We start from the raw sequence: 27,865 nt of genomic DNA, 5'->3' as shown, positions 1-27,865 counted from the left end.
TAAAATTGAAACCAAAATAACCAAATCCCTGAATCTCCTGATAATCTGGAAAATTAGTCCTTCCTCTGTAATCTATACAGTAATACATATGCATGTGGTGTAGCCATTGTGCATCATCTGTTTCTCTGTGTACATAGTTGTGTACCTGTATTCTGTATAGCCTTACTTATGTGCTTTACCAGGGACTGGACAATCTGTCCCTGAAATTCCTTTCTTGGGTCCAAAAGTATCAAATGAATGCTCAAACTTGATAACCGAACTCTGAAGACCTAACATACATCAAAGCAATGGGTTGTTTCACTTCCTAGGTTCTGTAGAGAACTCGACATCTGCCTCATGTTGTGGTTTTCTCTTGTGGCTCTGAACAGACACTAGACCTGTAGCATTACAAAAAAAACTTTTATCCACTGTATGGCCTGGCTAGTTAGTCACATTTTAAGGCCCATGGATAATTGCCAAATGAGTAGACATTGTGTTCGAAAGACAGAATGTTCTTGCTAATGTGCCTCAAGGAGAAAGACAGTGTTTTCCAGCTTATGTTTGTGACCTTTCAATGTAGGAAGTTGCAGGGGGGCTGTTTGTTCTGTTTTAAACTAGACAGTGACAGATAATATGACGTAAGTTTGAGGCACATGTGTCACATTTACATAGGTCAGGCTGTTCCTAAAGGTGCACTGAAGGCATATGTCTTCCAGGTTTGTAACAGTGCCATGCTCCTCCAGCAGTAAGAATACTTGCCTTGTAAGTGGTCAGCATACATTAAATGTTAATGGAACATAGTTAAACCAGAAATATACACTAGTTTGTACCTTTTTTCACAGAACTGGAAAAGACCAAATGCCAGCATGAACGAGAAGTAGCTCTTGGAAGTGGAGGCACCTTCTTTCCGAGGGAGATAAGAGTTGGTCACTTCATTCCCCAGTGTGATGAGCATGGGAATTACCTACCCACTCAGTGCCATTCTAGCAGTGGATATTGTTGGTGTGTGGATAGGGATGGAAATGAGATTGATGGCACCAGAAGCGGCCCAGGAGTTCAACCACCATGTAAGTGGCTGAAGTACTTGTTTCTTCTGGGTGTCTTTCCACCCAAGTGTACTGTGTCCCAAATGTGGAGGTTAGTCATGCCCATGACATACAGCACTGACTTGGAGCAATGCAGATCTTTGCTGTCCCAGTGACAATATGCCTTGTGCTGCAGCCCTCTGATAACTCCAGCATACACTTTTCCTTCAGCCAGGGCATCTGGACAACTGTGGTAAGCCTCTGAATAAGAAGATGGTTTTCTAACTTCTTCCCTGACTTGAAACTGTGAGGGGCCTCTGGGAGCTGTGGCAAATATGAATGTGTGGTAACTGACTTGCCTCAGGAAATGAAGGATGATCCTTCCTACATCTTCCTCACTTCAGCTGCAAAATAAGATAGGTTTTTCTAAACATTTGAGGGGAAGAGCAATTACAGAGCTGAACATGAAAAGACCTATTATGTCAATTACTCCTTCTCTGTCAGCCAAGGGGAAAAATTCAGAAGCTTTCTGCATCTGATTATAGTTATTAGTGTCTGCTTATAGGGATGTTTCCTTCTAAGAAGTCTGACTGTAATTGTGTCTCTGCAAATAACAAGGAGCCTTGTTATGTGCACAAGCTAATTTTTTCCCCATCTGTTTCCTTCTCTGCTAACAAGGTTTGAGCACAGCTGCTCCTCCTGTTGTTATTGGGCCCTCTGTTAGACCAGATACAATACCTCTGCCACCAGGAACGCACTTGCTCTTTGCCCAAAGTGGTAAAATTGAACATGTTCCACTAGAGGGAAACAATATGAAGAAAAATGGTGCAAAAGCACTCTTACATATTCCAGTAAGTAACCTACTATACTAACTAAGTCCATATGTTTAGAAGACTTGTAACAAATATGAAAGTGAGAGTGTTTGTCTATGTAATTTGATAATTTAAATTCCAAACTCAGTTTTTACTCTTGATTGAAATTCCAGTATCTCATCACTTGGTCACTGAAAATGCCTGACCTGATTAGTCAAAAAGCCTGAAACTGAGCTACAGAAAAAATTACTTGCCCTTACAGAACAGCTTATAAGACAAAACCCCTAGTATTTGTGATCTCACGTGCCTCCAACAGCTCATCATATAAACTCTCCTACACTCACACTTCCATTGACTTTCTGACTCTGGTATGAAAGTCTAGGAGACCTACAAGAGCAGTATGTGGAGAGGTCCTTTTTTTCTCTCTTACTCCCTTAAAATTTTTTCCTAAGTCTTAATCTCTTCCTGTTTTCAGTCAGTTTTCTGCAGTTCTTGGCTACAGATATATATAGATTTTTTTTTTCTTCTTTTTCCCGTCCTTCTTCATGTGGTGATGAAGTGGGTAGTAAATCTTTTTCCCACACTTCTTGCTACTGTCTTGAGAATATTTTTTTCCTTGAAAATGAATCCCTGATGCTGAGAACCTATCTTTTTCTATCACCTGTGACATAAACCAACTCTTCTCCCTTCCAGTTTCATCACATTCATTTGTTTTGCCCAAAGCCTGGGATTTCTGTTTTCATTCCAGTGTTACTGTACTTGTAATAGATGGCAATACCAGGTAGCATGATGGCCTCTTTTTTGCATTACTGTGAATATTTAGTACACCAAATACTGACTAAATTACACAGATTCAGTTCAGTAAATAGTACCACAAACTGCTGTGATATAAGGGCATATTAAGTTTTTGTCTCTTGTCTAAAGTGCTGCTGCAAGAATTTAAAAATAAAGTAAAATACTGTGTACAAAATAGGGTAGTTAGGCTGATATAGAGACATGATTCTGAATCCTTGTCAGCTAGTCTCATTATTTACTGGATCTAGCTTAGATGAATTAATTAGAAGTATCTTCAGGAAAGAGCTTCCAAGAGATAAGAGGCAACTCTTCCTTGAAACTTTCAGTCTTTGGTAACAGTGTTGTCTCTGTGTTGACTGTGATGTGTATGTGTGAAGTGAGAGTGTTTAGCAGTGTAGAGGTGTTCAGATTATTTTGTAACCTACAGTATTAATGTATGCTGATGAACAAGTGCATCTATTTTAATGCATGGTTTTGGACAATCTTTCTAAGAAATTACAAGTTACAAAAGCAGCAAATGTGATAGATTTTGGAATCCATGTAAAATTACTGGTTTACCCGGAAAGTCTCTTTCATTTGCCTGGAGGAGAGTTTCAACTTTAAACTCAAAGTCTAGTCCTATCTTCTTCTACCTGGAAAATTACACTTATATATATGTTCCTTGCCCCTGAGCGTATTCTTTCCAGCAGAATGATCTATGGAGTATTTGTTTAAGGTATTATTTTAAAAACTTACTTTGTTGGGACTTCAAATCAAATTATGCTATGTAAGTAGCACTGCTGAAATGCAGCCATAATGCATGGGTCGATGAATATACAGAACACAAGTCAGATTTGATAGAAGTCATTATTCCTCCTTGAAGGGAAAAAATGAGAGAAACAAGTACACGAGGAATAACACAGTAAAATAACAACATGAACTTTCTTTAAATGGATATGCAGGTAAAGTTGTAGAAGTCAGACAGCTGTTCAGTACTAATATCTACAATGCTTCTTTGAAATAAGATAATTGTAAATGGTGTCTGCTAGTTACAAATGACTTGTAAGTATTTTTTCTAAGCTATTCTACTATGATTTCACCCAATTGTTTTCTGTGCCTGTCCTCCCCATCTCCCACATTTCCTCAAGAATTTTGTTTTTTCAGACTTGAGACTTAGATCCATAAGCTAGTGGTGCTGGCAAATATTGTTGTTTAGCATAAGCTGATGTAACTTGCTTGTTGACCAACAGGACAAAGTTGTTATTGGAGTTGCTTATGATTGCATGGACAAGATGGTTTATTGGACAGACATCAGTGGCCCTTCGATCAGCAGGGCTAGCCTGAATGGTGGGGAGCCAACAACCATCATCAAAACAGGTAACAGCACAAAATCCTTCCTCTTTCTACTCTCTAGGAATGGCATTAGGGACTTGAATTTAGTAATATATACTTCCCAGGTGTTGCCTGAGCTGTAGCATTACAAGTTGGTGTTACTTGGATAAACAATAACTAAAAAGTCTAGATAACATAAAATGAAAAATATCTGTTCTATATTCAATAGCCCTTCACTGCCTTTCCACTGCTAAGATAGTCAAGTCAGTTCTCTTTAGATGCACTAAGTTTAAGGCCAGAAGTGGGAGCAGCATGTCTGTGTGATATTTCTGTCCTTACTTGCAGTTGTAGGGTACTGTATCTGTCTAACCACTGAACACCTTTTGAAAATCACTGGGGAAGTTTTAATTGAAGGTTGAGGGATTTGAAAGAGGTACCAAGCTGCTGTCGTTATTTTAAAGCATATCTCAAGGCACTAATGGGTGCAGGGTTCAGAGCTTCACAATCTGGGCTTTGAAGAGTGTCTCAGCTCCTCACGGGAATGTTTGGAGGATTTCTGTACCCAATTAGAGTCCTATGATGTGCTTATATTCTTGCTGTGTTTAACAAAACAAAAAAAATTCTTTTGGATGCTTTGTCACTTCTGGGGAGGAATCTTGAGGTAGGCTTGAGGCCTTTACTGCTCTCTACCTGTGGTGGCATCCTTAGGGTTGCCACTATAGTGGGGCAGCACAGCTCATACTCTCAGGGCAAATCCCCAGGTCATGACATCCCAGATTTTTAAAGCACACCCAAAAGCGCTTTCCTGTGTTGAGGACTGACTATGCTATGTTGTGCCCAGCCTGGCAGCCTTTGTGTAGCCCACCTCTTTTATAGTCACGTCTTGTCAACAATGTTGATCAGAAAGGGTGGTCCATCATCCTTCCTGAAAAGGTCCTGTATCCCTGGCCATGAGGAATGGAATGTATAGGTAGGCTAAGCTCAGGCTACTGTAGACAGACGTTATTTGTGCTTACAATGATTACAAGATGCATATATGTGAAGAAGAAAGGTTGTCATTAAAACCTAGGTCATGTGCTGGGGTAGACCCATCTTTTTTCAATGTATTTATGATCTGAAAAGGGGAGGGTGGATTGTCAGTTTGCTGTTCAATGGGTGTTGAACACAATTGAAACTAAAACTGACTGAAGAGTTGCATTTATACATTCACATGGAATATTGTCTGTGGGTGTCTTTGATTTTTGTTCTGGCAAGCAAGGCAGGTAATCCACTGGCTAGCTGAGATTTGGCTATGTGTAGTCCTTTTCTCTCCTGTTCTCTGCCTGTCAGCTGCCCGCTCTGCTGAGAAAGGACTGGTGAGCATGGAGGTTGAAGAGGAGAACCCCTGCTCTCTGTTCCTGGGCTTGGGAATCAAACAGCTGAAAGGTGGTTAGAAACTGTTTCAGCTGTGACATTTCATGCCTCCCACTCAAGTTGTAAAATAAAAGTGAGTAAAGCCACATTGTTTGATTTTTCGCCCTTGGAGTTGCTCAAGAATTTGAGAATTGCACTAGAGGGTGTTGTGGAGTTAGTGCTTTTACAGTTTATGTCCTGTTCTTACACTCTTTCCCCTCAAGGCTCTGCTGCTTACTGCAGTTCATGTTCACTTTCATTAGGAGGGTAGGTGTAAGCCCATGCATCTTAGATATGAAGACCGTTTTTAAATGGAAAGGATTAACGGGCAGGACAGGTTTGGAGAACAAAGTGAATGCAGGGAATGCATTAATAAAACAAACAACAAAAATAGCTGGAGGTGCTTTTTGAATATTACTGTCCGCAGGACCCTAGAACACCTGTGATGTTGAGATACTGGAGGAGGTCACCCTTGCTTCGGATCCTTTGCAGCTATTTCACAAAATTTAGGAAATTATTTTAACAAAATGATCAACCAGTTTTAAAACTCTACAATAAATTAGCTTAGTGAATATAGCCAGTTTGCTGGGACTCCATTCAGGCTTATGGGCAGTGGAGAGATGGGGGCAGCTTGGATCCTACCATTGCTCTGGGGAGGGAAAAGGGAGAGCTTAAGGCCATCCCTAACCATTCCAGCAATTATGGAGCTTCATTTCTGTGCAACTTGATGGCTGAGATAATTGTAAAACTTCTTTTTCATGCCAACATATTTAATCTGAAAGGGACTCTAACCTGTAGTGCTAGCTTGTGCCTGTACAGCTACAAATACTGAGGGGAAGGGATTTCTGATTTCCCCTATTAAAGTACTTTTGCAGATTCTGCACTTTAAAAAGTGAGGGAAATTTCTATTGCTAAAAATTGCACATGGATATGAATTAGTGTGTCTAATGAGAGTGTGTGCACACATGAAAAATCTTGCAGTTTATAAAATATTTTAAAAATATTTGTAAAGTCTTTCAAATAAATTTGATTATTTTAGGTAATTCAAGATGCTTCGGTGCTACATGGGAACATTATGGTTTTTATCTGCTACAAAAAACATTGTATGTGTAAAGACATCTTGTGATTTCTGTTGTTTTGTTGTGTACATAGGAAGTGAGTGCCATTTCTGAAGAGATGTTGAGTGATGTTGCACTTTACTTTCTGTATGTTAACAGACTCTGCAATAAGGAGTCAGAACAGAATAAGGTTGAATGTTCAGTATTTGAGTGGATATCTTCTGTGCTGTCCGAAACTGAAACTTTAACATTTCAGGAAATAAGAAGATGCCTCCCTCTCAACAGACTCATGAGAATTCTTTGTTTTGTTTTGATCTTTGCCTTTTTCCTCCTGTGAGCTGCAGCTGCTTTCTTCAGTTCACATCTATTTTTATGGAATGCACTACTTTCTTGTTTGTTAAAGCTCTTGTGATCCAAGTTGCATTGCTTTGCAGAAAAGTGTTTTATTGTGGAGCTCCATCCAGTTCTCATCTATCCTTGCAGCTGCATAGCCTGTGGAGGTTTTCAGAGCTCTGCAGCTGCGGAGACAGGTCAGGAAGGAGAACTTTCCTCTTTGTTGTAGGTGCTTAAGTCCTATCAGCCATACATGTCTGTACAAGCCTGTCCCCAGGGACAGAGCTTGTGACTGTATCAGGTCTGATGACAATATAGCAGGAACACATTTCTGCATCTGGGAAGACTGGTGATGCATGAAGGCTATATATTCCCTTACCCCTCCATGGGGGATAGTTTCTTCAGGCTCATTGTCAACCGGACAGGGAAAACATTTACTTTAGACTTCTCTGAATCTCCTGGCATATAGCTGAAGCAAGGAAACTAGTCAGGGAACAGGGGCTTCTGGGAATCAGTGGCAGCAAATCTTTTGCCTGCTACGTTCTTCTAAAAGAGGCTCGGAGCTCTTCCACCACCATTTAGTCAGTGATCTTCTGATCCCAGAGACTGGGGATTGTCACCTCAAAATGAGGCCATTCTCAGCAGCCTCTGCCATTAGTAAGAAAAGAAGTAGGAACATCTGAGGATCTGAAGTATGTGTGAGGTGGTTTCTTGCAGTTGACAGGTCTAGCTCCACAAAGGCATTCGGAGAAATACAAGTAGTAATGTGAAGTCAGTGTAGCTAAGTTAAAGTATGCCCAAGTGCCCTTAGGAGGAGTAAGTAGATAACTGATTCACATTTAATTTCTTGGGCCCCCCATGTATATGAGCTGTGAATCAGAAGCAGTGAGATACATTTTATTTATTCTCTTCTGCCTCTTCAACAATTAATACACATCCAAAATGTCATGTGTCCATCTTAAGTGTGTGTTGTGGTTTGAACCTGGTCACCAGCCAACCACCACACAGCTGCTTGTCCACCCTCCCCATCTGGGAATGGGGGAGGGAATTGGAGGGGTAAAGGGAAACTTGTAGGTTGAAATAAAAACAGTTTAATAATGGTAATAAAATAAAACAATAACAGAAAGTATAAATGGGCAATGCACAATCGATTGCTCACCACGCACTGACTGCTACCCAGCCCATTCCCAGCTAGCGATCCCAAAATGCCAAGATCCTGCAGTTGCAACCCTGAAAGCGAGAGAGAACCCCCTCCTTCCCAGCTGCCCATCCTCTATATCATGAGCATGGTATTACATGAGATGGAATATTTCATTGGCCAATTTGGGTCCGATGCTCTGGCCATTCTTTTCATACCAAATCCCATACTGGATCCAAAACACAGCACTATTCTAGCTACTAAGAATTGAAATTAACTCTATTCCAGCCAAAACCAGGACAGTGTGCTAAGTGCAACCCACGTGGGTGAGAGAACAGAGGCTGTTTAGGCTATTGTGCAACTATTACTCACAACAAAGTCACAGTAGCAAATTTTAGACAGCTCAACCCAGTGTTCTGGACCAAGTGCCTTTTCTCCAGAAAGTTTGTTTGTGTCACATACTGTTTGTTTAATGGCTGTCAGTAAATACACTTGAGAATTAATGGAAGGCTAATGGGCCACATTCTGTCATTCTTGGGTATTTACATGATGTGTGGATCTGCATTTGAAACGTGTTCTTTTTCAACAGCTGGCTGGTATGAAGGGTCACCTCACCTCTTTTTGGGAGTGACCATCTACAATTCTTTCTTTTTCTTTTGGAACAGAAATTGGACTAAAATTGATTTGTACCTGTCCAGCTTTGTTATATCCCACACAGGCTGCCTGCTCTTTTTCAATGGATGTGTGAACCTTGAGAAGTATAGAGCAGTTTTTCATAGTGGCTGAATTAAACCTTGCAGTGCTATATATTTATTCTGCATCATTCATCTGAGTTAGAAGTTGCTAATGCTAAAGGAGTAAGGTCATTATCTGCTATTTCCTGTTGCTTTTGGAAAAAATAACTGTCCAAGAAATACTGCACATGCAGTACTAAAATATGTTCCAAAAAGAGTTGCTCTGCAAAAGCAAAGAACTGGATCTAAATTCCATCAGTCAGCTATTATCATTATCTCTAAGGCTTATAAAATCCATTCTAGATCTTGGTCTGCTAAGGAGGGTAGAATAAAATTCTGATAATCTTTACTGTTTATTTTTCTGCTATCAACTCTTTTTCTGTGTCCACCTGTCGTCAATTCCGGCCAACCCCGCCCCCCCCACCTCACCTCCCGCCCCAAGGAAAGCTTGCATGGATGATGAGTTCTTTCCTCATGGCATTTCATTTGTCATTCTGTGCATTTATGAAAGTTTGGTGTATTTTAACTTCATAAGGTAAAATGTGTATTTCTCTTCCAACTGATGTGAAGTAGCTTTTGTTGGACGACAACAGGAAACTGAAGAAAACGTCTCAGTTAAGAGTTATGCTTATGAGGATGACATTGTGTATTGGGAATAGATATAATGCCTAGGCACGTTTTTCTCTGTTCTCCTGCAGACTTGGGAAGCCCTGAAGGGATTGCTGTAGATCATCTAGGTCGCAACATCTTCTGGACTGACTCTCAACTGGATAGAATAGAAGTGGCTAGGTTGGATGGGCGCCAGCGTCGCATCCTTTTTGACACTGGCCTGGTGAACCCCAGAGCAATTGTTGCAGATCCTATGAGAGGGTATGGATATATTATCAAGAGATATAAACAAAGCTTGATTTTATTTATTTTTTTTAATATGAGCATATACTCTGAGTCCAGGTTTCTGGGATGTTTGTAGACAGTAATAGGACTATCTTTTCCTAAAGCAACTAACAAACAGAAATGGAACAATCTACTTGGGTCCTGTGTCTGAGTGGTACACTGGAAATAAAACTTCTAAAATGCCTGCTAGGTAATACTGTGATATTTTGTTGAGAGGTTTGCCAAATACTTATTTGTATCTTGCTCTCGGTACATTGTTTGCAGGATGACAATCATTGCCCTTAGCTAAAAATGTTTTTTTTCCCAAGATTACTGGTCTAATATACTATATTAAGCAATCTTATATTTTCATTTACATCATGCCAGCCCTTCATGTACAGTGTTCCTTCTTTGAAAACTCCCATGGTGTCTCTTCTGTCATTCAATTGCCTAAGAAGGTACTATTAGGCTTCTATTTGAAGATGCAGATAACTACATCCTTTAAAAATTAGGCCTATAAACTGCAGTTGCAGAAATCGCCTATCAGAGTGTCAGTAGGAAAGTGTAGATGTTTTCAAGTTGTGACTCCAGCCTGCAAAAATGGAAGTATATACATACTTTTATGTAGTCTTTGATCTGCTGACATTTTTTTCTCTCTGAATATTGGAGGAAATACAGGCAAATTAAAACTACTACAGAGTCCATGGTAGTACTGCATGTCTGTTCATTAATGCTGAACTTGCCTGCTGTTATTCTGGTGCAACTTCCCATAACATGGCCATTGCTAAGAAGAGACATTTCAGTCAAAATACTCAGAAGCACAGAAGCAAAGAGGTTTTCTTTTTGGTTTTGAATTGTTGGGAAGCTCTACTAAGTACTTGTTCGATTGATGTAATAGCCATTTGGAATGCTTTTAGGTGAGATTTCATTCATGAACAAAAATACTATATTGCTCAGGGAGAGTTTTTTGGAAGATGCATCCTTGTTCCATATGTTTGCTAACAATGTTTCTAGTGAGAAAGGAGTGCATGTGATCCATGAAAACTTGGGTGATACAAAACTATATAAAAAGTATTGACATAAAAAAGTAATAGTATTGACTTCTTTAATTCCTTTAACATAAACTTTTACATAGTAGTCACATAATAGGGGCTGAAGACATCTGTGGAAGTACATCAGTAGACAGCATAATAAGTAAAAACAAATACACTTCATGGTGTGAGAGAAGGGAAGAGGCACAAGTGTAATCAGACTGAAGAGAGACCTCTGTTTCATGCATAACCCCACTGAAGGAGTAGGGCTCTGGGTTCAGGTCAGGTGGCACAGGCTTCTCTTTCCTAGTAGATTTTTTTGTGTGTGTTTGTGTGTGTGTGTGTGTGTGTGTAGGAGTGTTGTGGTTGGAGCCTGGTCGGCAGCCAAGCACCCCGCAGCCACTCACCCACCCTTCCCCCTCCCCACCTGGGAATGGGGGAGGGAATTGGAGGGGTAAAGGAAGACTCGCAGGTTGAGATAGGAACAGTTTAATAATGGCAGTAAAATGAAAACAATAGCAGTAATAGAAAATATAAACAGGTAATGCACAGTGCAATTGCTCACCTCCCACTGACCAATACCCAGCCCGTTCCCGGCCAGCGATCCCGAAATACCAAGATCCCGCAGTCGCAATCCTGGAAGTGAGAAAGAGAAAGCCCCTTCCTGACCACCCCTCCTCTATACAGTGGGCATGACGTTCCATGATATGGAATATTTCACTGGCCAGTTTGGGTCAGGTGCTCTGGCCGTGCTCCCTCCCTGCTCCCTGTGTCCCTGTGCACGGGCAGGACATGGGGAGTCGGAGAGTCCTTGAAGTCTCAGTAGTAGCTGAAAACGTCAGTGTGCTATCAGCATTCTTCTCATACCAAACCCAAAACTAAATCCAAACCACAGCACTCTTCTAGTTCCCAAAAAGGAGTATTAACTCTATTTCAGCCCAAACCAGGACAAGGAGCAAACAACAAAGGTGGTTGTGCTGAGGGGCGATGTAAATTCTCAGCCACAGAAAGTGCATCCAAGGGAAGAAAAAACACCACTAACAAATGACCATTAATAATATAGCATCAGTGAATTAATGGCCCTCTCTGGGGTTCTCCCCTGACCATAAACTACTCTGATTCCATTGTATGTTGCTTACTTGGTGCACTGAAAAGAAAAATGTAGTTTTGAATGAATGCCACAGATGTGTGCCAAATGCTCCTGCTGCTTAGCCTGAGCAGACATGATGGGCAGTGAGGAGGAGAACTGTAGATGTATATTTTGAATATTTCAAAACTGTTGAAATAGAGACCTTTTTTCCTGGCATCTTGCACACAGCAAACAATGCAGAGAAAGCGTTTCTTCTCTTTTTGTTTTTAATGGAAGTATAACATTTGCTACATCTTTACTGTACTTTTGTTACTTCTATAACAAAGTGCAATATGGTCCTTCTTATTTATTTAAATGATTTAGGGTGTGTGCATGTTACTTTTGTGTCCTTAGCATTTTCCTTAATGAAAACAATCTTTTGAGATCAGTCACTGTCTTTAATTCTTGCCTTTCTCTTCCTCTTAAGAAACTTGTACTGGACTGACTGGAATAGAGAAGCTCCTAAAATTGAAACCTCATACATGGATGGCACAAACAGAAGAATTCTTGTTAAAGATGATCTTGGGTTACCAAATGGGCTGACATTTGATCCTTATTCCTCAATGCTGTGCTGGGTAGATGCAGGTAAAGAGGTGCTAACATTTTTCTTCATAATGCTAGTAGAATAAGTATGTCTAACCCTGAAATTATGCAGAGCCCATTAATGTTTATAGCACTCTGGGCTGCATCTTAGACTTCATGACTTTTGTTTTGGCTTTAATAATCCCTCAATTTATTAATTGTTAACTGCCACTGTAGCATTCACATGAGACTGGGTTCAAGATGAAAGATTTCAAATCTGATCACAAAACCTTCTAGGAATGCAACAGGTTTATATCTGTGTATCTGGTATGTGGCTATCTCTTTATGTAGTGCTTAGGCCTTTGTAGAACAAGTTGTGAGTTTAAGGCTAAGAAAAAATACTGATTCATCTAGTCTGGCCCTACAGAATGTCATTCTGGCACTATTGTTCTAAGACCTATAGTCTTAGGCAAAGTTTGGCTTCTATTTGACTGAGGCAAGTCTTGAAAAAGAAATTCACACTAGATTTAAAGATCAAGAGATGAAGGTTCTGCCACTGACTCATTGCTAGTTTTGTGCCAATGTCTTACCAATAAAAAAAAAGGTGTCCTTTCAATTGTTGTTTAAACATTTTTTGGTGTTTTTTTTTTTTTCCATCTTGCTGTCTTTCTCCCTGCGGACTCTGCCAGAGACCTCCTTTGGAGGTGCTTTTGAAACCTCTATTAAGAAACTATTAAGAGAAGCTTACAGGTGTTTACATTCACTAGCAGTGTTCCCAACCTGTGTAGTAGCTTTGCATCTAGACCCTTTTACACCCTATTTGCATCTACAAGTAAGATGTTCTTCCTGCAGTCTTGCCTTTATGGCCCAACCCAGCAAGCATTTTGGGAACATGCTTACCAAACTACCTTTGCAGAAATGACTTCTGGAAGGGGTGGAACTGGTTAGTGGCTGAAGTATCCCTCCAGAATGGGGGAGACCTTCTGTCGGTTTCCACATTGGCCTGAGGATGCTGGTATCTGTAGCAGGAATCTCAGCCTATGAGCAATGGCCGTGGCTGCACTGACATCTGTGTTCCTGTAAGTTAGGTGTTGTGCTGATTAGCATTAGCACCAAGGTACTTTTCCATCCAGTCTTTGGCACACATAGAGATGTGGCGTGGGGGGTGGCTCTGGCCAAGCAGCATACTGAAAGACTTCCAGGAAGTTTTACTCTGTTCGTTCTTGCATGCTTACTCTTGTTCTTCATCCCTCATGAGAGCTCTCTTGTTCTGGTTCAAAGGCTTAATTGTTTCACTACACGCAGGTACCAAGAGGCTGGAATGCATGAATCCTAATCAGTTTGGTCGACGAAAGATTGTTGAAGGAATTCAGTATCCTTTTAGTGTCACAAGCTATGGGAAAAATTTATACTACACAGACTGGAGAAGGTATGTCATCTACTAAAGAAATTATGGAATGCTTTAATCTGTTCTTCTCTCTGGTGGAAACTAAAGTATATACTGCATTTCTCATGTCTGACCTCTCACACATTCCTGTTTTGCTGCTTTCCTGGCAATAGCTGATGCAGGGTGGAGTGTATCTGTAGGGTTGACCCGTTGACGTTACGAGTTAACTGAGTTTTCATTTTCAGCATAGTGATTTGTCCCCTAAGTAAATGCTTTTAACACTGAACATTTTTGGGAAAGGAGTGGGAGCTAATTTGTTTCCCTTATGACTGTATTTGCTGCGTTGTAGAAGGCAGAAATTCATCACTCGTGGCTTTCTATGCCCTACATTACCTGAATGTTCAACCAGAAATAAGAAAATAAACATTTTTACTGTCTTATTGACAATTTCTGTGTTGCAAATGATCTAAAATGTTTGACATATGATCAAGATTTAGAGTCTGCTATATTTTCCAGAAAAAAAAAAATCCAGTCCCTGCATTTTTAAGTATTTAATTTCCGTGTTGTAAATGGTCATCTGGGCTCTATCTGCAAACTCTTACACAAATGAATCCATCAGTTGCAGCAGGAAGAGCTATCAATGTGTGTAAGGATTTCCAAGCTAGAACTTAACAGCTAGGAAATGCTGTTCTAGAATAGGCTTGTATAAATGGGAAGCAGTGTGTTACACGTCTGTCAGTTGACTGCCCTCTTATTTTTAGGAAGAAAAGATTGCTAATGACTAGCTGTATTCCTTCTGGATATCAGGTTCCACCTGAAATACAACATTGTCCATAATCATTATGCATGATAGCTGCAATTTCAGCTGTACCACAGAAACTTTGAGAGTGGCAGAATATGGAGAATGTGTCAAAACTACTAACAGATGCGTTCCTGTAGAGGGACATTGTACTGTGAGGGAAGTACCTTCAAAATTAGTAAGGTGGCTTCCCGTTGAATTTCTTAGCTGCCTAGAATGAAGGTTATGACGTATTTGAGTTGTCCAGGAGAGATGAGATCTGGGAGGATTTTGCTTCTGGCATCTCTTCCTAATTGTAAAAAAGAAGCAACTTCAGATGTCTTTCTTTTTTTGTTGCTGTTGTTTTGTTTTCCCCTGTACCTCCACCTTCATCTTACTTCTGTATATTCTTTTCTGCATACGTCAGGGATGCTGTTGTAGCAGTGGATCGCATGATTTCAATAGAAAATGATAACTTCCAACCTCACAAGCGCTCTCGTCTCTATGGAATCACTACAGCCTTCGCTCAATGCCCAGGAGGTAATCCAAATGATTCTCAAGTTTTTACAACTGTGCAACACCCTAGCATATAAATGAACTTAGTAGCAGCTCCTGTTGACAGGCTGCCAACTGATCTAGGTAGCTGGTGAAGAGCTGGTTAGTGCTTAGATTTCTGTTTACTATGAAATTAAAAGCCACCTACATTTTTTTTTTTTTTGTAACAGCAGTTGTTGTGGTTGCCATATGAAACCAGAATAGGGAGGGAAGAAGGGTCCTGTTCTGTCCTTTATGAAAGGACAAGTGTATGATCAAGATGAGGATCTTATGTGGCAGAAGCTGCTATGTTGTTATTGTCTAAACTGAATGCTATATTTATGGCTAGGGCCTTATTTACTTATTTTTAAGTTTAAGCTGCAGAAATATGTTCTTCCAGATGTCCTTAAAGAGATCAGTGTTTTTAAAAAAGGGAATGTTCAGAAAACAGCAGGTGGTAGGGTGACTGGGCTGGTGTTTCTGCTCCATTGAATGTTGAGTTTTTCAGATACATTATTGAAAAGCCCCTTGCAAAGCTTAGAAGAGAGGAAGTTGATACGCTTGAAATAACAATATGTTCTTTGGGAAGCAATATCACTGTTCAGTTATGTTGTTATTAGCAAATCACAGTTATGAGAAGAGTTATGTGGCTGGAATTATAGGAGTTCTGGTGCTTTTACTTTAGGCCTAAAAAAACCCCTAAGATAGTTTCTCTTCAAATTATTCAATATATATTGTAAAAAAAATAATTTAATTGAAAGTTTGGTTCAGAGCTTGAAAATGAATTTAAGTGTAATAATTAAGAAATCGGTTATGTTGTTATTACTAGTTAATTCACAGTTTCCTTTTGGTAGACAGTGTAACCCAAAACAACATTGTGTGCTCTGAGTAAATGTTTATAATATTCAGAACCTTGGTATTGTTTATTTTTCATCCTATGTCTATTTCCAGTGTTTTTCTGGTATGGATGCCTCTCCCCTCAGATCCACTGCTTCTGGTGCTGTCTTCTCTTTCATTTTACCTTTCAACATTAATGCAATCCTCCCCATCCACGCAGTTTTTTTGTTTTCGTGGGTCATTCCTTCATGGTTTTTGTAGTGGATGGTATCCAGGGATGATGTCCTGTGGCGTTTTGGACTTTGTCCCCACGTGTTGCACTTTCTGTGTTTGCTCACTCACTGTCTCTTCATTCTAGTGTCTGTGACCACTTGGCTGATTTATGAAGGGCATTTCAGGAACAGCCCAGTTTTTTCATGTTGCCTCTCCTGCTCTGTCCCAATACCTTTCTTTGAGGTGCATATCAGAAGCTGACACAAGGGATATGATGACTCTCATCCCCTCTCTCAATCTCATTATGGCTTGTTTCTTTAATGTAATCATGAAATTGGGACTTCTTTTGTATGTATGTGTTTTGGATTTTATTGTGGTTTTGCTTTTGTCTTTCTTTAACGTTTTACCTCTCTGTTCTTTTCCAGGACATAACTACTGTACAGTGAATAATGGTGGTTGTACTCACCTCTGCTTGGCTACCCCAGGAGGCCGTTCTTGCCGCTGCCCTGACAACACAGTTGGAGTGGATTGTATAGAAAGAAACTGAGCATTAAAATAAGCTTTAGAGCAGCAGACACCTTTTGGATACGTGCTGTAAACTATTCACTCCTATCAACACAATCAGGCCCTAAAGATAAGTGCTCCGTGCTGCTGACAGCAAGCCACAATGCGCATCACACACAGGCAATGACTGTTTTGTAGCAGTTAAGCAAGACAGAGCTGCCCAGTTTGGGTCCAATTGCATCTTGTTTCTTGTAATACTATCTCCTTGATTTTAAAAGTAAATGTGGAGGCCTTAGTTGCACCTGTGCTGGACTAGGAGGATGTGTCCCTTGGCAAAATTAAGAGTAACAAATACCAAACAGAGTAAACAGGATTTCATGGCTCAAATCCCGAGTCTGGGTTGTACCTCAGAGTATGCAGCAGTTATCTGCACAGTAGCATGCTTAACCCATCATATGTGTGGCTGGGCCATATCTCTAGCTGAGAAGCAACCAGGGGGTCCCAAGGATGAATAGATGCAAGTGCGAACACCTAGTAATATCACAGATGTCATGCCTAACTGCATTCCTTCCCACTACCAGTCCTTCCACTTCCAAAACTTGAATCTCAACTTTTGACTCTTGTATTACAGAAATATTTTATCCCTGTGCTGTGAGGGTATTTCTCATCCTAGCTCATGTGATCCTTTCCCACAGCACGTGATTCTTTATAGATAATCAGCACTGCTTAGTGGATATGTTTGAACTTTTTGTTAGACTTTAAGAGATTTACTTTTCTTCTGTCTGAGGTGGATTCCTGAGTAGTTTCCTAAAATCCAATAAGCAAACTTTAGATGTAGATCTCAATTGCTGATAGTTCATCAAAGAATGGATGTAGATTCATTTGGAGATATTCAACTTTAGAGACACACAGTCATATTTGTTTCTTGAGAGCTTTTAAAATCATTTTTCTATGTTTGATTCTATAAGCCTGAAAGTGGTTTTTAAATTCTGTCCTAGCAATCTTTCTTCTTTAACAAACTATGCCATGCCTTTTTGTAGACCATGAGAAACTATGGCAGTTAAAAATCTGATTTCCAGAAAGGTCACCTGTGTCTTGGTGCTTAAAAGAAAAAAAGACAGTGATGCCCCATTTGCGTGCCAATGTTCAGTAGCAGCAAAAAGGTGTTCTGAGAAGCAAAGTTGATGTTTTCATCATCACCAATAAGTCTGGGGCAGGGAGAGGAAATCCAAATGCATGTGCTTACGTCAAATTAGTAGTACATATCTAGAAGTGAAGTTTGGCTTCCACACTGTGTGTTGGGAAGGAAGCTTACCCATGAGCCAACCTGCAGCAGCAGAACAAAACAGGGCTTGTGAGGCTTCTGCCAGAGCACATTTCACAATGGCATGATCAGAGCAGTAAGCTAACATCCCCATTTCTTCACTCCCTCTTCAGACATGACAGTAACAGTTTTAAACAGAGTGAATTCTGAGTCTTAACTATGTGACATCTTCCTCTTTAATTGCATATTTATCATAAAGTAACAAAGCATATAAACATTTTAAAGATTTTTTTTGTATAACTTTTTATAACTTTGAGTTCATTTTATTCGTACACTTAATCAGGTATGTCTTACTGTAAATATCAAAAATGTGTTGAAACAAAGGTGCTTGATAACTCTTTCTCCAGAATTATTCACGTATCTGGTGAAATATTAAAGTTTACACTCTGTACAGGTATCTACAGTACAGTTAATAAAAATTTTTGGTTTTTATTTTCTATAAAAAAGAAAGTCATGCCTGCAGTAGAAAGTGGTATGTGGTGTCTCAAATCTCTATTCCTGTTGAGTTCCGGGTTTTAACTAACTCTTATATCTAGTGATGATACTTCTCTAAGATGTAAGGTTTTGTTTCTCAGCAAATACTTGTTGCTAGCTTCAACTGTTGTGGCTCTATGTCAGAGTTCAGCAAGCTCAAAACTGTTCCTTCAGGGAAGGAAAGCCAGGAGAAGCAGTGGCTTCACCAGCAAGGGACCAGTCCCACCATACCCAAGTGACACAGACAGTGCTGATGAGGGCAGTTGGGTTCAGCCCAGGGGCCAGACCACCAAGCAAATCTGTAGTGACAGGGTAGGTCTGAAGTCAAGTTGGGAAATCGAGCCAGGATCACAATCAGGTCTGGACATAGCGCCCAGGGTCAGTGGTGAGGCAGGCCTGCAGGCAAGCTGGGAGATTGGCCAGGACCTGGATCAGTGGGGTGCATGGCTGTGGCACAGCTCAGGCAAGGACCAGGGTGAGACCCTCAGCTTTAAAGCAGCCTTGAAGGGAAAGAGGGTCACCCCCACTGAGGCCTCCCAACAGAGCTGTTTGAGGATGAGCCTCTGCTGAAGTTCCTTTGAGTTTTCTTCATACCGTCTGTCAACCAGCTGGCCTTGAACAGACAGATAAACTGCTAGTGGAGTGTGCTCCAGGCCCTGACACTCTGGACTTCTTTATTCCTATGCGTGTTTGCTTTCTCATTGAATTGTCCTAAACCTTTGGCCTCTAAAATGATCTCTGGTGTTGAGTTCCTTGTTTTAATCACAATCTGGACAGGAATCTCATCCTCTCATGAGATTTGGCATTACCCATCCCAAGATATCTGTCCTGTGCCTATCATATTTTTCAGGTTAAATGTTCACAAGTATTTTGAATGATAAAAATGTAAATTTTCTGTTTCCTTCTTCTAGCCCTGGAGAGCTAATGACATCTTTTTATAATGCAGGGTTTTCTCATGCTGACCTCGGTGTAATTCATCTACCCTATCCTTTTCCTCACTGTTGCTTATTAGTGTCTGACTGTTGTAGTCTTGCTCAGGAGCAAGTAAATTTCAGATATATTTTTACATTTTGTTTTGGGTTAAAAAAGTAATGGAAAAATTATGTGGTTTATTTCATTATTAACTTTATTTTTTTTTATTATTATTATAATTGGCTGGGACTGGTAATCATATCAGTCTCTGGTTGAAGAAAAGATTCAGTGTAACTACCATTCATGGTTTTTGCTACAAAAATTAATATAGATTCCCAGGTTTTACAGGAAAGGACAACAATTGCTTCTGTGGTTAAACAAAACTAAAAATACTACTTAATTTATTCCAGAGGTAAGTTTTCTTAAATGCTTAAATGTTTTCTTAAATGCTTCCATCCCGATCTTCCAGCACGCACAAATATGTTTAATGGTAAGACCATTAGTGATGTTTATCAATGATGTAATATGTTGCAAAAAAGTGAAATCTACTGAAAGTAGTACTGGTGTCCTGATGACTTAATGAGGTGGTTCAGCTACCTTTCCATCTAAAAGGTAATTGAAAACCCCAACTTTACTCGCTTTTTAACCCATAAAGAACTCTCTCCTCATGGTTAAAATCCAGTGTGACTTTCTGAAACTCAGCATCTTGTCCAGTGTTTTTCCAAGTCAGCAAATTGCTTACTCTGCAGTTCTCCAGTTGCACAGTTTTGTCACAACATATTAGATTTTTAACTTGCAGGCGTACAATTAAGAATGACAGATGATTACTACAGGATAATGGCCCCTCAATAGCAGTGTCACAATACATCAGTTTAACCTATGGTTAAATGCAGACTGGTTTTTGTGTAGTATTTCCTGTGTGGTATTTTTTGTTTAGTATTTCATAGTATATTGCTTGGAGATCTTGCTGAAAAAAGAAAAAAAAAAAAAAAAGAAAAAAAGAAAAGGCAGGATGTGAAAAACATATGGCTGTAGAGAATACAGTTGTGAGAAGCCCCCTGCTTTGCCTGTCTGTAAGAACTAAATATTACCTCCAGAACCTGAGTCCCCAGCTGGGGATCTTGGCAGCAGTTTATTCATTATGTGATTGAATCACCTCCTTTGTTTAAATTCTAGTCCACTTGAAATCTGTCCTTTTATCTTATAAATAAGTTTAGGACAGCATGTCAATAAAATAGCTGAAAGGTCAGTATATTGCATGCAACAAATGTACATATTGATGACTCTGGAGCTTTGCTTGACTAACAAAAGGCTCAGCCGCCAGTGGAATGCAGTGAGTGGGCTTCCCTGCTGCTTTGTGGCAAAGCAGATGGGGCTGCAGTAACTTAATGCTCTTCTTTTTTTTTTTCCAGAAGGATTCTGGAGTTGATGAATGGGGATAGACTGCCATTCCCACAAGCAGCCAGGATGGTGTATTTCAGCCTTTGGTTTCTTTGTCTTAAGTATTCACCAGAGTCCATTCAGTTTGTGGTGGTGTTGCTTGCTCTGGGCAGGCAGCATTTCCTACCCGATGGGGTGTCTAGAACACACAGGAAGCATACAGAGGAGCAGTGTGGTGTAGGGCCTTCAAGAGGAGAATGGATTGCTCTACAGATGTTGGTGGGTCATGCCAACTTGTGGCTGTGGATCTGATCCAGTAACTTGTACAGCTGCACTGAGGGTAACAGTGGAAATCTTCCCAGGAGCTGAGTGTAGGCTTCTGGGGAAAGTGGAATTGTGGTGGGAGGCAACTGAAGAGGAAGGAGATGGCAGTGGATGCAGATGTGTGTGAAGTTTGGGAGGTGGGGTGAACGATTAGCATGATGATTGTAGTACTGTGCTTTTGTGGGTTTTGGTTAGTTCAGCGGTAACACTGCTGGGGATAGGGTGAGGGACACTAAGATGCAGAGTTGTTGAGTTATAGTGGATTTTGGAAACCTTTTCAGTCTCTTCCTTTCCCACCAGAACCAGGATAATGCACTGACCACAGCACTCTCTTCAGGCCCTGTGGGATAAACTGTGGGATCCCAGATCCAATTGTATTTGAGGACAAAACCTAAGGGTATGAGGTTTTGTTCTTCCTGCCTCTCTTCCCTGCTTTATGCAGATAAGAAACCTAAGCAGATAAGCCAGCAGAAAGTAATAGTACAGTCCATCCAGCTTCCTACCAGAGGGAGGGCATGACTTCCCTCATTCCTGAGACAGCCCCAGGTACCCTGGTGAGCCACTGCTGGTGTTTCATGGCACAGCTGCTCTCCCAGGTTGGTACTCCCTAAAAGTTTCTAATCCCACCTGCACCACCTCTTCCAGGACTAGTTCCTCTAGCTATGACTTGCTGTTCACATTAACTGTACACCAAGCATGTCACAGGGGTCTGTTTAATCATAAACAGCGACAAAGCACTAGTCTACTAACAAGCTGCCAAACCTATCCAACAGCTTGAATCCAAAGGTCCCTGATGAAGCATTAGTAAGCATGGGATTTTTTTTTCTCTTGCATTGTGTTATAGGCTGTCTTATTGGTTATTAACGTTTGAGCAGATGCATCTCATGTACTTTTAAGTGATTGCACTGTAATTAATCATTTCTCTTAACGGCCTGTTGTCCTTTCAAACATACACGTATAGGGAGGTGGCACATCACACAGCTAATTTAATTCTCTTCCAGGAAGAGTATCCTTCTAGGCTTTTGGCTTCCAAGTGACAGTGCAACCATGACACTGATTTCTTCAAAACAATAAAAAACTGATGTGCTGCAATCAGTTTTTTGTGCTTATATACCTGTAAATCAAATGTCATGCTGACATGCCACACTGACATTTTTAGTTGACCTTAATGTGCACAACCAATGGGGTTTGTTTTATAGTTGTTTCAGCCTAAATTCTGGCATGTCTGCTAGATCTTGTACTGTGTTACACGCAACTAATAAGGCAGAGTATGAAGTCTGATATGGCCTCTGTATCAATTAAATAAAATGCATTTAGTCTTGGGCCAAAAAACTTTGGCATGGTGTATCTTCTCCAGATAGATGTGTCTGTGCTCAGTCATAGCAGGAGCAATGACAGATGGCTGTGGTCTTCATGTGATTTACCCTAGCTGTCTGTGACTTGCACTCCTCTGTCTGGTAGATTTTACTGATTAATTTTATGAATTTGAGAGTCTGGACTTTGCCAGTAAAGATGCTTTTAATGTTAGCCATTGATTAAGACAGAGAGGAAGAAATTGTTTCTCTCAGGGGAAGTATTGCCACAGATTTATGTGCTCCCTGTGAAAGCTCAGTCCTCACTGGGTGTTCCCTGGAATCCAATCTTTTCCAGTACAAGTTGACAGTACTCGTATTTGTCTGATCATTTCTTAGTTCGTCTGCTAGGCTGAGTGCCTGTGAGAAATTACATTAGGGTCTGAAAACCTCTGGAAATGATACATTTGTTCTAATATTTCATTACTAGTGGAGCAAGAAAATTTAGCTTCGCTTTTGTTCTGCAGTGCTGTGACAAATTTATGTTCCTGCAATTATGCAATTTTTTTTTTTAAATTTTCAGCTTGATTTTTACTTGAATGAAGAATCACAAAGGGAGGATGAGCATGTTCTTATATACAAAAACTCCTTACAACATAGTTTTAATGAGCAACAAATGTACAACAGTTAAGGAACACACAATAAGAGTTTGTTCACAGATTTTTATCAAGAATAATGTTTTCTCCTAAAGCCTCAGCTCTTATACACGTGACACCCAGTAAATTCAACTCCAAAAAGCAAATAAAAAGACCAACACACATGATACTTTTTTTTCCCTAAATTTATGTTAACTATATGCCTTCTTAGAAAATTCATACAGATATTTGGATTGGAAGGAACCTCTGGAACATGTCAACTCCAATGCCCTGCTCAAACCTGGGACAACTTCCACATAAAAGCAGATTGCTCAGGACCTTGTCCAGCCAACTTCTGAAATCTCCAAAGAAGGAGATGCTACAGCCTCCCCAGTCAACATCTCAGTACTGAAGCATTTTGGTGTTGAAGTCCTCAAGTCCTTTGATTGAACTAGTGAAAATTGCTTCTTGCCCTTTCCCTGTGCACCTAAGTGAAAGGTTTGGCTCTAGGTCTTTCCCCAGGCAGCAGAAGACAGCAGTTGCTTCACCTTTTCCTCGTATGCCATGTACTTCAGCCCTTTAACCATCTTAGTGATCTTCAGGAGACCTCCTCCAGTTTGTGAATACCTTTCTTGCCCTGAGGGTCCCAAACGACACAGATGTACTCCAGACATGGTCTTATGAGTCCTGAGCAGATGGATATAATTGTCTTGGTACCTGACCAGGGCTTTAACTTTAATGCTTGAGGTGGGCAATAGTGAATACAATTCTTAAGAACTGTCTGTAGAGACTTTGGTTTCTTATACTAAGATTATCTTCTGGGCAGAGGGAGGGGGGAGAGTTGGTGCCAGATTTTTTTCTGGTCATTCTGAAAGCATGTTATTTATTCTTCATGGATCTTTGCATTTCTGTCTTGTAGGAGCACTATTCCAGCACACAAAAGAGGTATTGATCCATTTGTTGGTCCTGTTTTCAATTCTTAGAGCTAACATGTAGGGTCTGCACTGGTAACCCTCCCCATTGAAAGCCCTGGGACTGACATAAGTTTTGGAAAATATGAGAGCTGTATTTGTGCTCCATGTGTGAGGGGAATTAACCCACCAAACTGGAACTTTAGAAGGACTGGTGTGAACACGGGAGGCTTCTTACTGTCAAAATGCAGCTGAAAGTTTTTGGATAAAGAAGGGCAGGAGCACTTGGAGGGAGCTTCACTGGGAAGAGTGGTGTGAGACAGACAAAGAAATGTCTAAAGTTCTGCTGGGGCCTAGGCATTGGGCACGGTCAAGCTATAAAGCTGGGTATGTACCAGCTGAAATTTGGACCTTGCAGTGACTGAGTGTGCAGAAGGGGATGTGACTGTCTCAATGCCACATCTATGATGAGTAAAAGCCCTTCTGGGTCTGCTCCTCATTCCTTTCATGTGATACACTGAACTGTGATGGCTACTGGTGTCGTTCAGTGACAAGGGATGTTCTGTGCCAAATTACTGTCTGATTATAAATATTTGGCATAAAGTAGTATCAGCGGCTTCAAACTCACTAGTAGGATGTGAAAATTTCCAAATGTAAGGTGGTTAAAAGTAAGATTATTAACATAGGAAACCAGGTCAGCAGCTCTGCTACCTGTCAGGCTGTAGTCTTAAACTGTGAAGTTCAGGAGCACAGTTGTCACTTTTCTGCAAAGATACACATGCTGCAGATGGGGGTGGGGGGGAAGTTAAGCATTTTCTCAAAAGGTCAGTAGAGCAAGAAGGACCTTCCTCTGATAGATATTACACTGAAGTGAAGTCAGGATTGATGCTGTCACAGGAAAGGGAGACTTGTAAAATGTTTAAATTAAAGATTATGTCACTTCAATTACTAACAAGGCATAATGCAAACAAAATAATGATTCTAATATTGCAACCTGAAATATTATGAAGCATTTGAAGAATGTGGAATCTAGTCATGTGCCACAGAATGTTATGCTGGAGATTAGATCTCTTATTTTCTGTCTATATTTCAGATTCTGCATTTGTTCCACTCTGAGTTGCCGTTAGTCTCATGAGCTGATGAGATGTTTAAAAGACAGTCAGTCCAGTCACACGATATCAAAATATTCAGCAGCAAAATACAGCTGAGTGCAGTATACCTTCAGGCAAGTCACAGATTTTAATCCTTGATGTTAAGGTATATTGTCAAGTTGCATAATACAAACAATGTTTTAAACTTTAAGTACTATTTCAGTGTCATAAGTTAAATAGCCACCTAACTACACAGTTTATCATCCTTAAGTTAGCCATAGTGTTGTATATGGATCAGATATCATTTTCTTAATGTAAAATTTGCTGTCTATCTCTTAAATTAAACTAATTTCTGATTCAGCATTTCAGATGGCTCAGTAAATTACTAATTCCAAAGGGAGAGGCTTCAAGTACAGTTTCCTTGGGCGCTGGTCCATTTTCATGGTTTGAGAGGCTTCCCAGAGTTGTGCAAGAGAACAATCTTCTGTTCTTTGTATCTTGGATCGGTGTGCTGCCTGGAGCTCCAAGATGCAACCAGCTGCAGCTGCCTCAAGTAGAAAATAGATTGGGCATTAGAGAAGGTTTGGGTTTTTTTTGAGGCTGCTTGTAATTATCTGGATCCCAGAGCCCTGTGAATTTGCTGCAGTCCCCTCACAGCAACTCATATGGCTGCAATTCTAGTGTTTTGGAAAAAAAAAAAAAAACACAAAACAAAAAAAACCCCAAAAGTAGAATTAAGCTAATGCTGTAGAAAATGGGAGTTACTTTAAATTAATATGATTCAGGCAGCTGTTGAATGGTTTAGCGTATGTTAGCAGTTACAAGCCCCAGGTCTGTAGGAGAAAGAGTACACGTAACCTGATGGTCATCAGTGAAGTCTACTTGTGGTGGGTGCACTGATTTGTAATAGTCTTACAGAATAAGAGTCAAATTTGTGCTTGTATATGTAGGTATCACTCTGAGATAAAAAGCTGAGAGAACTCTCTTAAATTACACGTAAACAGCCCTGAAGTAATGAGTTTCATCACTGACTTGTCTTCCTTCATAAATAGTGTAGGTAGCTCTAAACACCTCTTATTATCTCTCACTAGAGCTGATCAGAGGGTCTCAAACAAATTCTTTTTTTTATTCAGTTTTAAATCACTCCATCCCCCATTGTGACACTGGTAGGTAAGGGGGTTTTGTTGTTTTTCCACCATGAAACCATGCTTTCAGAGACTTGCCATGCAAACAGTAATACTGAGTTTGAGTCACATTTTCTAGTCATTTTACTGCAAATTTCTGCATAGATGAGCTTTAATGCTCCTTTTCTACTGCTCCTTTCTCTTTTGCCTTGCAGACATTGTTTTTACTCTTGCTGAATGAAGACTTTGAAGTGTATTAATTCAGCAAGTAAAGAGTTAATGTGCCCTGGTTTTCTTGCTAGTGAATAACTGAGGCCCCCTGGTGCCTTATTTATTAGCAGATCTGGGAACAGAGTGAAACATTGCAGTAACTGTTTTCCGTTTGTCCCTGTGTTTAATTATACGGGTAAAAGAGTAGAGTCTCCTTTTTACCAGTAAAAGAGAAGAAAAGGAGAAAATGCTCTTTCCCAGTACACATTCGTGTCTGGATCCCACATTTCCTCAGCACTCTCGTTACCCTTCCTTTTTCTTGCAGTTTTCCTCACAACAGTAGCTCTCAAATGAAAGCAACAAGACCATGTACCAAGCTCTAATTTTTCAGGCTGTCTTTTGTGATCTTTGTTGCTTGCTCGGTTGGGCAGTGGTGGGAGTTGCTCTCTGGACTCTCCTTGCAATTCTTTCAGTTTCCCCTCTGCTTTTAGAAAGGATATTTTGCATTACTTCAACCCTGGCTCACAGCTCCTTGGTTACAGTTAGGTGCTCTGTAGTTCATTGCTTCTGTTTATGTAAGAATCCACATCAAAGACTTCATCGTTCCCCATTTAAAAGATCATATGGAGATCAAAAATAAGACTTTAAAAGCCAAATCTCCCTGGAAAAGAGCTTGCCCAAAATATCAGCAAAGGCTGTAAGAGCAAGCATTCAGCAATTCTCAGTGTTGTTTTTTGACTAATGCAGATGTGGTTACAGCTCATGTAACTGGATACCATCTAGTGGCAGAGAGTCAGAAATATTCTGATTACAATCGTGTTGATCCATCTCTGGGGTTCATTCAAATGCTTATGGTGGGCAAAATATTGAATCTTCTTCCTGAAGATTTTTCTGTGATTACAGACCAGAAGTTTTTTTGTTGTAGGGATTCACAAACTCAGGAAATTAAAAGGCAGCTTCTTGTCAGATTTTCTATTAATAGTTTGTAACTGTCACCAGTGTGTTTATCATTTGAAATTATTTTCCAACAATGATGATCTATCAGTGTCTTGCTTAGGAGTAGTCTGATGTGTAGAATTGAGTAATGCATTTGAAACCAGTTGGTTCCTAAGTGTGTATAGGTTTTTGTTCTTGTTGTAAGTTGAAGGGGTTTTTGTCTGCTGTGATTTAAAAAAGCATGAACTATTTGAATGCAGTACTTAAGAATGACTTTGCAAGGAAAGTACTGCTTAGTATTTGCAACACATGTTTTGCCTAATATTTGCTTAAAACGTCATGCACTCAGCTGTTGTGAGAAGGCTTTAGTGCCCTTTGACCATTTCTTGTAAATACGGTATTACTTTTTATTTATTTTTAACTTGCTCATATGCTGCAAACAGGGTACTGAGTAACTAAATTTGTATTGGCTAGCACAGCATGATGGATGAGTTGTGGAGGCTCTCAGCTGATCCTATGGATTCCTTGTGTTGCTCTCTTCTTAGTAGAATAAAGCCAAATTTAAAAATAAAGAATAAATCTCCACCTTAATTATACAGAGTTGTTATATATTGTTAGTAGGTACTAAAACTGAGAACAGTACTAGGTACTTTCTTTTCCTGAAGTCTGCAAGGCCTGTCAGTCAGGAATAAATGTTTGTCAAGAGAAAGTAACACTGAAGAATAGTAAATTTGAAATTCATCCCCTTCTTCTCTAAAATGCATATTTCTTTCAAGCACTATGATACAGGGTTTACATCTTGCTCACTGGAGCTGTTTCCCCATACCAATAGATGTCACCTGTTAACAATGTATTTCAATTCTTTTA

The 27,865-nt window shown here is 40.1% G+C and overlaps 1 protein-coding gene across 1 annotated transcript in view; it reads left to right on the top strand.

Annotated features, from left to right (window-relative positions):
• The window catches only part of NID1 (nidogen 1), a 50,785-nt gene extending 32,630 nt beyond the window's left edge, over positions 1–18,155 (top strand). The window contains exons 13-20 of the mRNA XM_033008843.2: positions 822–1,046; positions 1,683–1,855; positions 3,841–3,967; positions 9,276–9,447; positions 12,038–12,195; positions 13,438–13,561; positions 14,725–14,837; positions 16,307–18,155. Of these exons, the coding sequence (XP_032864734.2) occupies positions 822–1,046; positions 1,683–1,855; positions 3,841–3,967; positions 9,276–9,447; positions 12,038–12,195; positions 13,438–13,561; positions 14,725–14,837; positions 16,307–16,428 (1,214 nt within the window). The 3' untranslated portion in view covers positions 16,429–18,155. The remainder of the gene's footprint in view (positions 1–821; positions 1,047–1,682; positions 1,856–3,840; positions 3,968–9,275; positions 9,448–12,037; positions 12,196–13,437; positions 13,562–14,724; positions 14,838–16,306) is intronic.
• The last annotated feature ends 9,710 nt before the right edge of the window (positions 18,156–27,865 follow it).

This window comes from Tyto alba, unplaced genomic scaffold (assembly GCF_018691265.1).
Source record: "Tyto alba isolate M040663 unplaced genomic scaffold, T.alba_DEE_v4.0 Super-Scaffold_22, whole genome shotgun sequence".
Lineage (NCBI taxonomy): Eukaryota > Metazoa > Chordata > Aves > Strigiformes > Tytonidae > Tyto > Tyto alba.
Note: the sequence above shows the minus strand (reverse complement) of the source record. Positions and strands in the feature narration are given on the sequence as shown.